The sequence below is a fragment of the Anas platyrhynchos genome, chromosome 1, assembly GCF_047663525.1.
Source record: "Anas platyrhynchos isolate ZD024472 breed Pekin duck chromosome 1, IASCAAS_PekinDuck_T2T, whole genome shotgun sequence".
Classification (NCBI taxonomy): domain Eukaryota; kingdom Metazoa; phylum Chordata; class Aves; order Anseriformes; family Anatidae; genus Anas; species Anas platyrhynchos.
In genome coordinates this window covers 59,953,314-59,966,176 of record NC_092587.1, presented here as the reverse complement: position 1 = coordinate 59,966,176, position 12,863 = coordinate 59,953,314, and the positions used below count along the sequence as shown (strand labels likewise).

At 42.8% G+C, this 12,863-nt stretch overlaps 1 protein-coding gene across 1 annotated transcript in view; it reads right to left on the bottom strand.

The window, feature by feature from the left end:
* Positions 1-12,863, bottom strand: part of AKR1D1 (aldo-keto reductase family 1 member D1) — a 33,753-nt gene that overhangs the window by 5,111 nt on the left and 15,779 nt on the right. The window contains exons 2-6 of the mRNA XM_027448117.3: positions 12,430-12,597; positions 7,742-7,858; positions 3,942-4,019; positions 2,058-2,180; positions 192-301 (exon numbers count right to left, since the gene is read on the bottom strand). Of these exons, the coding sequence (XP_027303918.1) occupies positions 192-301; positions 2,058-2,180; positions 3,942-4,019; positions 7,742-7,858; positions 12,430-12,597 (596 nt within the window). The remainder of the gene's footprint in view (positions 1-191; positions 302-2,057; positions 2,181-3,941; positions 4,020-7,741; positions 7,859-12,429; positions 12,598-12,863) is intronic.

The following is a 12,863-nucleotide window of genomic DNA, read 5'->3' as shown; positions in this document are numbered from 1 at the left end:
CTGGCACTTCTTGATGACAGCATGCAGCAGGAGTGTTGCAAGTTTACATTCACAACTGCGATATTTAGACACTCAAGTTCAAAACTACTGTGAAAAGTGGGGACACGCGTTTCACACAGAATGAGCAGTGGAGACCTCTCATTCTTTTTCTGGGCAATGGCTCTGCTATTTGAGGCTAGCAGGGGACTTACCATGACTCATCCCTTGAGGTTCCCAGTGGGCTGTACCCAACAATAACAATGTCATGTTGCCTGCAAAATTCTAAGAGTTTGGGTTGGGTGAAATAGGGATGGCATTCGACCTACAAGAGTAAGATAGAAAGAACGATTAATCAATAGGACCAGATATGGAACCAAACGGTGTCCTAATATTTGTAAGTGTTGCAGACTAGGGATGACTTCTCAGCTTTCAGGAAAGGATACATATTAAAGAATAGGGAAATTCAGTCTGTGGTTACGGTTCTAATGGTATGCTGCTGGGTGGTGATGGATTTTTATTTATGTATTTATTTATTTATTGGTGGGCAGCAGATCAATGTCTATGATTGCGGTTTGGCTGCAGAGCATTTGTATTGGTTCCAATGGAAAGGTGGCAACAAGTAGGGGATGGAGGTGAGGGAGGATGACTAGAGATTTAGGCTGAGAAGGCAACTCATCTCTTGTGGGTCAGATCGTTGCTTCTCTGCCTTTTGCATTCAGGATGACTTCAACATGTCTTTTTTAGGGGAAGTGTTGGCATGGGCTGTTCCAGGAAGAAAGGTGAGGGGGAATATGTAAAAGGTGAGATCTCAACAATGGTTATGACCTTGTTACGAGTTCTGCCCTCCCACACTGCAACTACTGTGCCTCATTCCCTTACAGGCAGGGATATTCTGGCTATGTTTTCGGACTCTGGGAAAGGGATGTCTACAAGGTGATGGAGCAACCTCTGTATACAGTTTGAAGCTAGCTGGAACACCTACGCTTGCCGGTCAGCTGCCCTAAGCTGGGCTTAATCTTTTGTATGATTTCCCTTGACCCCATAAGGCAGCAGTGCACAGTGCAGTCCTAGGGGCACTCCACAAACTGCAGTTGCATTTTGTATTCACTGGGAATGTTAGTACCAGTGAAGGGTGCCAGAATCTCCTCTCTCGGGCTGTCCTGCTGTGCAGGCCAAAGGCAGAAATGAAGGCTATGGCCAGCCTCCGTGCCCTGTCCTGTGCCAATCCCAGTCCTCCAGACCACGTGCGTGAGGGTGAGAAGTTGGGCCCAGATGGTTTCTGGCCTCTTCTCTGATACCGCTAACATAGATGTTCGTCTGTGCCAGATGAGTCAGAAGAGTTTCCCGGTGACTTCTAGGAAATGCAGTGAGCTGCCAAATGCCAGTCAAAGATACTGGGCAATTGGATGGGTCACTGCTGCCTACCACCATCTCTGAGCCTAGCTTCTGTGACTTAACCCAGATATCCCTATCAACCTTGTGGGCTTGTTCAGCTCCAGTTAGTTGCTTATCTGTGTTTTCCCTTCATTTTTTTTTTCTCCAACTCTTCCTGAAAGCCTTAGGGGAAAGGCAGAAGAGACAAAGTATGGGAAGCTTAGGAGTTACCTCTAATGGTTGTAAATCTCAGGAAGCTTAGAGTGACTCAGGATCTCTGATACTTAGGGTTATTTAGGTTTGGTGTCAGCTGATGTAGATGTGGCTTCTTTGAGGACTGGTTAGCCCTGAATGATTTGTCTTGTGAACTTTTTGGGTGTGAAGTAAGGTACATGGCAGAGATTTAAAATCTGTCTTGACTCAGCATTCAACCTTATCAAGGAGCTTGGCACAGAGGGGTGTTTTATAGTCCTGGAGCAGGAACTGAGAAGAGTGATAGTTCCAGCACCTTCAAGTGTTTATCTTTAGCTTAGATAGGATGAGTAGTATTTGAAGCTAGAAATATGTGACAGTATAGAGGGCAGCAGCTATGGCAAAGCATGTGTCACCCTTCTGCACGTGCCATCTTAGGCCACGTCTTGCCTCCGTGTTGCCTGCTGGGCAGTGATGCTGCGGTGGGCACTGTCCTCAGCTTGCAGTCATACCTGGTTGCTGACGGGTTTGTGCTTGAGTCCTGGCTTGTTCAGGATCATCTCCAGCTGTCTGCGGTTGAAATTGGATACTCCAATAGACTTTGCCAAGCCTGCATCTTTGCATGCTTCCATAGCCTGCAAAGACAACAAAGGCTGGTTGGAGTACCAAACATTGGCTTTGTTCCTTGCAGCATGTGTTTTAGAGAGATGGAAGCCAGTCAGTTCTTGAGACTGCTGGAAAACCCTTGCAGCAGCAGAGCTAGCTGCTCTGTTAATACAAGGGATGGTGCTAGCCCGCTATTTAAACTCCATTCCCATGTAGACCCACTTTTCAGACCAAACACTAATGTTTTCCTCTGAGGGTAGAATTTGTCCGGAAAGCAGACAGATTAATCTGGTGTATAGATATTCGTGTCACATGTTTGCTTTCAGAGAGTTTTGCTTAGTTGCACTGCTTTAGCACTGTCTCAAAGCTGGAGAAGGGAGAGCAAACAAAACATACTCATTTCCTGATCATTTTATGAGAGTTTTTCATATAAACTCTCTATCCTGTGTAATCACCCAAATACTTAGCAAGGCACATCACAAAACCAACATAGAAACCTCGGTACAATACAAAGTAGGAGAAAAAGGTGGGAGAGAGGAACTCCAGAGGTTTTACAATTCAAACAAATCCTAGAAACTGAGAAAGTTTTAATAATGCTGGATATGAACATGTGCTACAGTCCTCTTCATTAAGCTTCATCTGCTGAGCCTTTCTAAGGAAAAAGAGGGCCCTTTCCTGTGGTCTCCCCCCCTTTGCTCCCAGAAACTCTGCGCACACAGCTTCAAAGCAGCTCAGACCCCCAGAGGAGCTGGGTGCCCCACTTGCCGGCTTTGTTATTCCTTTCATGTCTCGCAGGAGCTGAAAGCAGGGAGGTAAAGAGGCACCAGGTATTTGGTGACCTCTACTTGGCCTCATATGCTTTGTATCACCCGGTGACAAGTCGGCAAATATCATCTGGAGCCACTTTTGTTTGCTGGCACCATACTGGATGAGTGAAATTACATGGATTGAGTTTAGCCAGGTTTGTTTAGATTGATGGTATTCTTTCCAGACAGTCACCACTAGCTATTTTTCTCAGCTCTTTAGCTGGAAAGAGAGACCTACTACAGGATATCCTTCAAGATAAAGCACCAGCCTGAAGTGTTCAGACAGCTGTTGCTTTGAGCAACAAGCTTGTCAAACAGGAATGAATTGCATGAGCCCAAGATAAGGGAAACATAAACAGCTAATGTGGAAGTCCTCAGCCTTATGAGACCCTGCCTGCATGTCTCAGCTGGCAGGAGAAAGCCCTGGCCTGCCCTGGGCTCTTGGCCACTGAACTTTTATTCAGAATTTCTCCCTCTCTCCACCTTCATCTACTAGACCTGGAATAGAGTTTGACTCTCTCTCTCTCTGTATTTTTAATGATGAGCTTTAGGGCAAATTCTGTTTTATCTTGAAGGCAAAAAGCTTCCTTTTTCGAGGAGGATCAAGTCACTTTCTCCTTCAGGGCTGCAACTTTCTGATGCTATAAGGGTCTGATAAAAAGGAAAGACTGGAAAAAAAAACAACACTACAGATATGAGTATTTGCTACAAAAACTAGCAAATATGCATTCTCTAAATGAAGGAATGTAGACATCAGATATCTCAACAGTGTTTTGTTTTGTTATAAAAATAATTAAGTGATGGCAAGAAGCAACATTCCTAGAGACAAGAGTCAAATTTATCCATGGAGCTAGTAGAATCTGATCCATTTGCCCTGTCAATACACCTCAAAATTGTTTATGAAGGCTACAAGCAGGACTGAAAATTAGGATTTTTTTTATTTTTTATTTTTTTAAAGCATATATGGAAGTTGTGTTTGCTTACCTCCCAAGTGGCACATAAGTCTGTCTCATGGTAAATAATTTTTCCATTTTCATCTTTTGGGTAGAGTGCATCTCCAGGCTGAAAAGAAAAAACCACATTTTTTCCTATTTTTTAAAGAAAAAAAAAAAAAGAAGAAGAAAGGAAGGGGGGTGGAGAACTCTTGCACCTCAGAACAAAGATTTTTCCAGTCTTGGTGTTTCTATTAGCAAACAAACAAACAAACAAAAGCTTGCGATTTTTTTTTTTTTTTTTTTTTTTTTTTTTTTTCTGAAACACTCGAAGTTCAACAGGGTATTCGTGCTGGGCTTACCACATCTGCCGGTCCTTGGATACCCTTCTGGACTGTTACATGAGTGCATATGCAGGAGTTCCAGGATGGCTTTATTTTTCAATAAACTTTTGACCCTTATGGTATGGCAACCAAAGAGCTTATCTGCTTCCAAGAGCTGGGTTAGAATGCCAACCTATATTCTTTTCCCCTTCTTTCCTTCCCTCCTTTCTTCCCAGCCTTCCTCTGACGTTTTTTTGTCCTGGGCACCTGAGACGAGTACCTCAGTCCAGCTCCAGCTGGAGGGACCATTTCCAAGAGTTACGAACTACTATTAGAGGTCTAAATGCACAGCCTTAGTGCAGGTTGTGAACCTTCTAAGTGTATTGTCTTCCTTTCTTGGGGCACTAGGAACTCCTCCTTCCTATCTCTACACTCTACAAACAAGATTTCAGAGATGAGTTATGAGCTGATATCTCACAAGCACAGCTTTCTTTTATTTGCCAACTGTTTCACTGCTATTGCAGGCAGTTTATTAACACCTCCTTCCCTTTTGTCTGATTGTAATTTCACTTTTTTTTCATAAAAACCCCTCAGTGTTATTTGACATTTGATCTGACTGCAAGCTGCTACATTTCAAAGGACCGGGTACAAGATGTTGACATGGTAATTCCTTGTGAACATGCAGCTGTGACTAATATGATCAGTAACCGGCGCCTCTCAATTCTCAAGTTCAAAATCAAGGCATTTCATGGGAAAAGTGAGCCTAGGGAAAACATGGCCTCAGATTTCAGACCCCAAGGTCTAAGCTGCAAGCATAAGCCCGTCTCCTTCATATTTACTGGCTTTCCTCAATGAATTCCACAAAGACAACTTGTTGCCTTTGTTGCTGTGTCTTGCTGGGAGGGGGGAGGAAAAAAAAAAGACTAGAAGGAGGCAGGTGGTCATTAGATACATTTTTGTACTAGAAGTCAAACTATTTGCTATCACAGTTTGAAGTGGGGAGATCCTCTTTACAAAACCACCCTCTGGTATTTGGAACAAACTATTCATCCCTAGGATATCCCAGCAGGCTGTCCAAGGAGTGTGAGCTCAGTGCACGCAAGCATAGCAGATAGATGGCTCTGAATTCAATGCTTTTTACTCTCTGTTCCATTTCTATATTTTTATATTCTGTTACTTTTTATAGTAGCCAATATTCGGCAATTACGTTAGGTAATTTATCATTCCCTTCTGACTTCCTCTATTTCTAGTCCTTGTGTTCTAAAAAGTCAACTAATTCAGGATGAAAGTGGCTTGAAGATGAACTTCTCTTGACTGAGTTTAGGAGTTCCACAAGGATAAATCCTTCCTTCTGCCTCCAGGGAACTGCACAAGATGTTGAAGTATGGTTGTCTCTGCTCAATAGTCTCCAGGCAGTACTTTCTCTGCCAAGCTACACTTTTTTTTAATTATTTAATTTATATATATTTTTTATGCAGGGAAGTCCCTGAATGAAAGACCTGGGTGCAGATGGATAAAGAAGGATAAAGTCAGTGCTTTGATGGCAATGGGATGGTGGTTACTAGGTCTTTAAAAGGGTCTCAGAAGTTTGTCGTGTTTCTCAGCTTGGGTTCTTACGGACTGTATGTCACCAGTCCATTCCCACAAATGCTCTCATCTTCTCTTGCAATTTTCATGGAAATGGCCACACGTTAGACTGAGCATGGTTTAATGGGCAATATTGGTGGTAGGTGGATGGTTGGACTAGATGATCCTAGAGGTCTTTTCCAAACTTTATGATTCTATGATAAGGTGGCTTCATGCCACATTGCTGTGTGAGAGCACAAACAGGACAACGCTGTGCAGCCACTGCTGCTATGCAGGGTTCTGATCATATCACATCATATTTCAAGTCTGGGGGCACTTCAAAAGCTACCAGACAATTTACTTGCATATTTAAAGCACAGCAGATGGTAATCACTGAGAAGAAAAACCTTCTCCCATGATAATGATTTCTTCACCAACGCAGATGTAGGGGGACAGGTCTGCACGTCCCATTGCTGTCACACAGTGTTCTTTGACATAGGGGCTTTCTCAAGAAAGCAATGTAACAACTTGTAAATGCCTATTGCATAAACAGAAAGCAATAGGAAGGAATTAATGCCACCCCAGATACCAGCATTCCTGATCCACTCAGGTCATGGCGGGGCTTTCCTGCTCCGAGGGGTGCTCCCAGGAAGAAGATGCCTTTCAGCCTGCCCAAAAGCCCCTGTGAGAACTTGCACCACTGGGCTGTGCAGAGGCATGTTTCCTTCTGGCTCCAGAGTGGGACTGTGAGCTTTGGCTCAAGATATTCACTGATTTCAAGCAGAAAAGAACTTTTGTTAGGAGGCTTTTGGGGAGACAGCAAAGTGCCAGCTTCTGCAGAGTAGGAGTTTGTCAGCGTGTTGTACCTGTGCGCTCCTCACCAAAGGCAAGCATCACACGTGGGATGGGTGTATTTGGGAGGGAGGGAGCAAAAAAGGGAAAGCTTTGGCAGAGAAAAATGTGTATTTTTTCAGGCAGAAGGTGATTTCTTTTTTCTCTCCTCTCAAGGGAGACATGAATGAGTCTCCAGGACTTCTACTCTTTTAACAAGCCAGCTTGTTGATACAAGCCTCAGGGAGTCAGATGTACATTACTTTAAAGCCAGCTGTCTGTATCTTTATATTGTGAGACAATGACCTTCACTATGTGGGAGAATGAACTAGTAGAGAATACAAACACAAGAAAGGGGAAACAGGAAATCGCAAGCGGTGGGAAATTTTTAAAAATGCACCCAAAAGGATTCCATACGTGGGACCGTATAAATAAAGTTTTAATATCTAAGTACAGTACTCCTAGATAGATCTTAATGGGACACTGCTGACTTAGGGAAAAAGGAACTGCAGGTCTAAAGTGATTGCTCCACTGGTAAATTGTTTCCTACCTGATGATTTACAGCGGTTTGGAGCCATGGTAGAATGTAATTTTAATAATCAGAGAACTACCTGCCTTGTAAAAAAAAAAAAAAAATTGGAAAAAAAAGTCCAACTGACATCTACTGAAGCTGTCTGAGAGGAGCACTACAGTTAAGGAGATTAAGATCACAGTGATGATTTGCCCATTGTTTTTAGTGCTACTGAGGCTTTTCTGGGTTTGAGACAGAATAATAGAAATCAGCTTGGTGGCTCTTTACACTGCTCTCCCCACCTCCATGCTTTTCCCCTTGCCCCTTGTTGCTTTGTAGGACATGTACAGCTTCAGCTACACAGTTCTTCAGCATATGAAGTGCTCAATCCCAGTTAGGAGTCCTGTCCTTCCTGTGCTAAAGCTGTCAGTAACTATTTTCAAACACTATAAGCCCCTGTTTGTGTGGGTAATGCATAGAAATGTGAGCAAGCAGTGCACACACAACATTGTCTCACCAAAATGCTATCTTCAACATGGACTGGAGGCTACAAGGATGATGTTAAATGGATGCCTTAGTTCAAGCCAACCGTGTTCTTTTTAGGGCAATTTTTCTTTTTACCTTGAAAGCCATTGGCAGCTCAATAATGTAGAGGTCCACGTAGTCCAGCTGCAGGATTTTCAGGGTTTTCTCCAGCGTGGGGCGCACCAGCTCTGGGGGGTGGCAGGTATTCCACAGCTGGGGAGGCAAACACAGGCTTTTTTCTTTGGTGCCAGAGGAATAGTGAGAACCCTTCATCTGATTCCTACCTCCCACGCACTCTCCTGTCCTTCTGACAGAGCCCAGCATGCATACTGCAAAGCCACTGTGGTCTACATTACTGCAAGACAAAGAGAAGGCGTCTTATCCTTCTGCCTGAGGGAGTTGTAGAGGTTAAGACAGGAATCCTTGCCCAGGACAGCGTGTGTGCTGACACAGTAAAGCCATTAGATATTTGTTTATTACAAGACAGGTTATTTGGAGTTGAGTATATTACAAACTCTTGCTCAATGAATTTAGGCAGATTCCTTTTGTTTTATGAGCTTTCCAAGCATATGCTTTCACTGGAAAACTTTGTTCCCACAAGAAATCTGTGGTCAGGTTTATGCTTGAAGGCAGAAGCTCACATCATGTGAGTTGGTTATTAAATAGCCAGGCACCTGGCACGAAGAGGATCTGTTGGTTTTCTCCTGTGGTCATGGAGCCTGAGTGACTGCCTGACCTAGGGAAGCTTTAACTTACTCCCCTAGCCTCACTAAAAGTATTTTATTGTTCTGTTGCTGTAACGCAGGTGTAACTAGTTAAAACACAGCCTTTTCATCCTCTTTAATCACAGCCACTTGCCCTCAGGGCTATGCCCTGAGGTTGCCATGGGGTATGCTCAGTTGATTGGCGTGCAGTGCTACCTCTAACAGAAACTCTGCCGATGCAAATCTCTTGCAAGAATGGAGCCAAAGCATGGTAATTAGTAACCAAGAGCTCTTTGCAAACTGGTTGCTGCAGTTAAAATCTACAAAAAGTGGAATTAACACGTAATGGAAGGTTAAAAGTGCCATCTGGTTGCACAAAATAAACTAGGCTGTTTTATCCCCACCTCCCTGCCCCATCCCCCTAATGCAGAAAACTGTCATTTGGAGTCATGTTGAGCTTTGCAGCACCTTTATTGGCTGGGAAAAAAAAAAAAAAAAGTTTAAAAAAATGTTTGTTGATACAGTCATTGTCTAGCCAATTCTGCCACCAGTGCTGACAGCCATAGCATGCCAAGGTGTAGAATGAATCTATTCTTGAGACATGAAACGTTTGAAATGAGATTATCAGGAGAAGATGGGGATTATAGGCTTCAAAGGACATAGTCTGGGTAAGTTTTTGAAGTGTTTTAGATTGTTATTTAACCAGCAAATAATTATCTGCTCAGTTGTGCCAGCAAAGGCAAGGACACATTATCTTGAAGCTTAGCTGTACCAAGAGCAGCACGTCTGTCCCTGCCCTGAGCTGACACACCAAAGCAGGCTTTGGCACCTGGAAATTCACACTGGGCCTTACCCCAGCTGTGTAGTACAAGGCACAAAGAGTTTATGATCAGTGAAGTATTGGTTACTAGTGTTGGGTTGAGGTGTACTATGGTACAGGGACCAAGGTCCTGCACTCAGAGTTTTAAGCTGTTCGGCTGGATTTCCTGAAAGCCTTTGGTTCGGATGGTTTTTTGAACATTTGCCAATCTCTGATTTTCATTTCTTATGTAAAATGAGGTGTTCTTTTGAGCTTAAATATAGGTAAGGAAGTGAGTCTGTATACCCTTCATTTTCAGTTTGTTTTGTTACTTTGATTTAGAAATTTGGTAACCAGAGGTATGTTGACAGCTTAGGAGCTGTTTTTCCAAGTGCCCTTTCTAGCTTAGTGAGCTAAGTACTAAGCAGTAAATATCCATCCCCTTAAAAAAAAAATTGCAGAGATTCTAAGGAAACAGCCTTTAGCAATAGCAAACGTTTGTATTACCTTAATACATAGATACCATGGAAACTTAAGAGTTTCACAACTGTTTTCAAGATTTGTACAAGTTATTGTATTATCTACCTAAATAGAACCCATGTAGACATTTGAGCAGTCAGAGCTGCCAGTTGGCTTTGGCATTTCAGGACACCACATTTCCTGGAAATGTTACTTTTAGTTTAATGAAAGAAATATCCTGGGATGAAAGAGGAGACCAAAAAGGTCTTGCAACATAAGCCAAGAGGGCTGTTGGCAATTGATAGAAAACCTCTAAAATTTCTGGATGCTGAGCTGCTGTGCCTGATCAGCCAGCCAGCAGCAAGAGCCAAGTGCAAGTGCTGATGATTTCAACTGGCAGATGCAGCACGGCTGCACCAACTCACAGTTCCAGTAACACTGCCACTCACTGGGGCTGTTCCTGTTAGTACCCGCTGATGGACCTTTGCTTTGCATCATCTTTGTTTAAGGGAAGGTCTGCATGATGGACTTCGGTGTGCAGTCTTCTGCATCTCCAGGACTTATGATTTCAGAGAGGTTGAAAACAAACATAATTTTTGTTGTGCCTGCTGCTTTCAAGAGTGGTCTATCACCATGTTTTCCAGAAGATGCAACAGTTTCTTAACAGTTTATTAGTCAGTTACCTGTGAATGGTTGATGTATCTATTGGTGGCTTGATACTTACCTATGGGTTGTGCAGTGCATAAGTGCCTAAGGTACACAAAGCTGAAGATATGTAGGCTCCTAAGATAAGGGTTATCCAGTCCCAGTCTTCCTGGGAGGTCAGAATGGCTGTGAAAATGTCTAGGGAAACCTGTGAAAATCCTGGCTTGTGATGGATTGAGTTGGTTGCTGTATATTTTCCACCTCTGCCCTTGACTACTCTAAAGACTACAGAGAAGCTCTAATGAATGTTAATGAGATGCTTAATGTGACAACCCAAAATTAAACCCTCATTTTGTTGAGCAAAACCAGGACACAATAGAAAGATGTTTGTGTCCTATCATTTGTCCATCACATGTCCATGCATGTCCTATCTCACAGTCACAAGGAAGGCTGGAACTATAGGCACTGTTGTGGTACTGCCAGTTGCAACCTAGAGACTAGAAGGACCTGCAGTTTAGGGAACAATTGAACTTACAATCAAGAAAGAGAAGATGTGGTTTCACAGATGGTTCAATGTTTAAGCAGTGGGGAAAACCACTGAGTGATTAGAACAGACAACTGAACATAGAAAGCCCTAATAAAGTAAGTTTGGAATCAAGATAAAATTTTACCAAGAGATGCACTTTTGCAGATCCTAAAAATTTATATGGAAAAATAAACTGCAGGGGAAGCAGTTGGGAAAGTTAAAGACATAATATTGTTAGTACATCTGGTTCTAAACTTTTGGCACAATTTTGTGTTTTTGATTTGAAGTATTACTGGTAATTTGCTGTAATAAAGCTATAAAACAGTTGAAACTAAATATTTTGCCTGACCCAAATCAACTTTTTTGGCATATGGAAGATTGAGAGATTACTCTGATAAAGGTGGAAAATTTGAGGATTTGAAGCTTTTCTTGAGATGGCAAGGTTGTTACCAGCAGAACTGAGCAAGGAACTAGGAAAAGAGTTGCATACTTTACAGACTGGAAATTGCTTTACTTGGAAATTGCTCTGTAGCTGCAGAAAATCCACTTGGTCTGCAAACTACCCAATCCAAAGCTTAGTTTCCCCGATCATAAAGCTTAACCAAATTGCTCATAGTAAAACAGATCTTTTATCCCATCAGATTTTTCACTCTAGGAACCATGATATTTATTTCCAAGGCTGTTGAGTAATGTCTCTGGATTATGTCTTATTTGGGAAAGGAGAAAGGGAAAAAATGAGGCTGATATGTCCAAAGTAGCACTGCCGGAAGGGGAACTCGAGGCCATAAACTCCATTAGAAACTAGGCAGAAACCATGAACTTTCTGGGGGTCATCTGATCTTTATTTAGCAATGTGCAGTGAGCTCTCTCTCTTACACCTGCAATCTAGTCGTCGTGGTTGTAGCAGCTTCTATCATAGGCTTCTTCAGGCAAGAGATTTAATTCTTTTAGCAGAGAATCGGCTCTTACAGCTAGGGTTTTAAAGCATTAAGTAGCTCATGCACTACTCCAGACTTGCTGTTCTAAAGCGGAAGTGTGATGACCTCTTCTCTCTGAGTTGATTCATGATCAGAGAAGTCTTTAATGACAGGTGATACAGTAATTAGGGTGTAGCTTGATGAGTAATTTTCTGGCAGCGGTACCAACACAAGCACTTGCTGTTCTCCCGTACACAGACACTGGCATGCACGTGTTTGCTCCCACCCCGTTCATTGTGCAATCCCGTGGCAAACCTGTATGGGGAATTGCTCTAACAGAAAATAACTCATCTGCAAGATCATTGTCCAGGTCTGGCTCAGCGTGCGACTATACAAACGCTTGTGCCAGCACAACACGTGGGACAGTAATAGCCTAGGTAGCAACACTGAGTGTAGCAATGGGCAGAACTTGCAGATGCCTACAGTGCTAGGCAGCATACATGTTGTGTTGTTCCCACTGCTCACTCAGCATTAAGCTGAGAACAACAGGGATTCCCGTGCTTTATAGCAAATCTAGTGCTGATATTGCCAAGGCATTATGGAAATACTGGGAAAGAAAAATAAAGGATGTTGGGTCTGGATATGTGCCAGATGTTGAGCACTGACTTTCTTAAGGAAGCCCATTCACAGAAATCCTGGATTTAGTGTAAATAATTTGAGCACAAGTTTCTCACCTTGCCACAGTAAAAAATGTCTTCTCGCTTGATCCTTCCTTCAGCAATCTTCTCCCGGATGGCTTGTCCCACTTCATGCTCATTGAAATAGACAAAAGCACCGTCGATGTGGCGATAACCAGTATCAATGGCAATCTTCACTGACTCCAAACAGGTGCCCTTGGGAGTCTAATGGGAAAGAAAAAGAATAAAGGTATGCAAGAGAGCCTCCTGCTCCCCACTCTTACAATATAAAACAGTTGCTGAGATAGCCACAAGGTTCATGATATATTTCACCCAGTTTCACCATCCCCTACCTCTCCAAACACCTGTGTTTCAACTTCTGAACAAAAATGGGCTGCATATTTTTCTTCAAAACTGTCATAAATGTGGAACCAGGCTGGAAAAATGAGCTGGAAAAGCAGAACATTTGCTATGTGTCTAGGAAAGAAAGA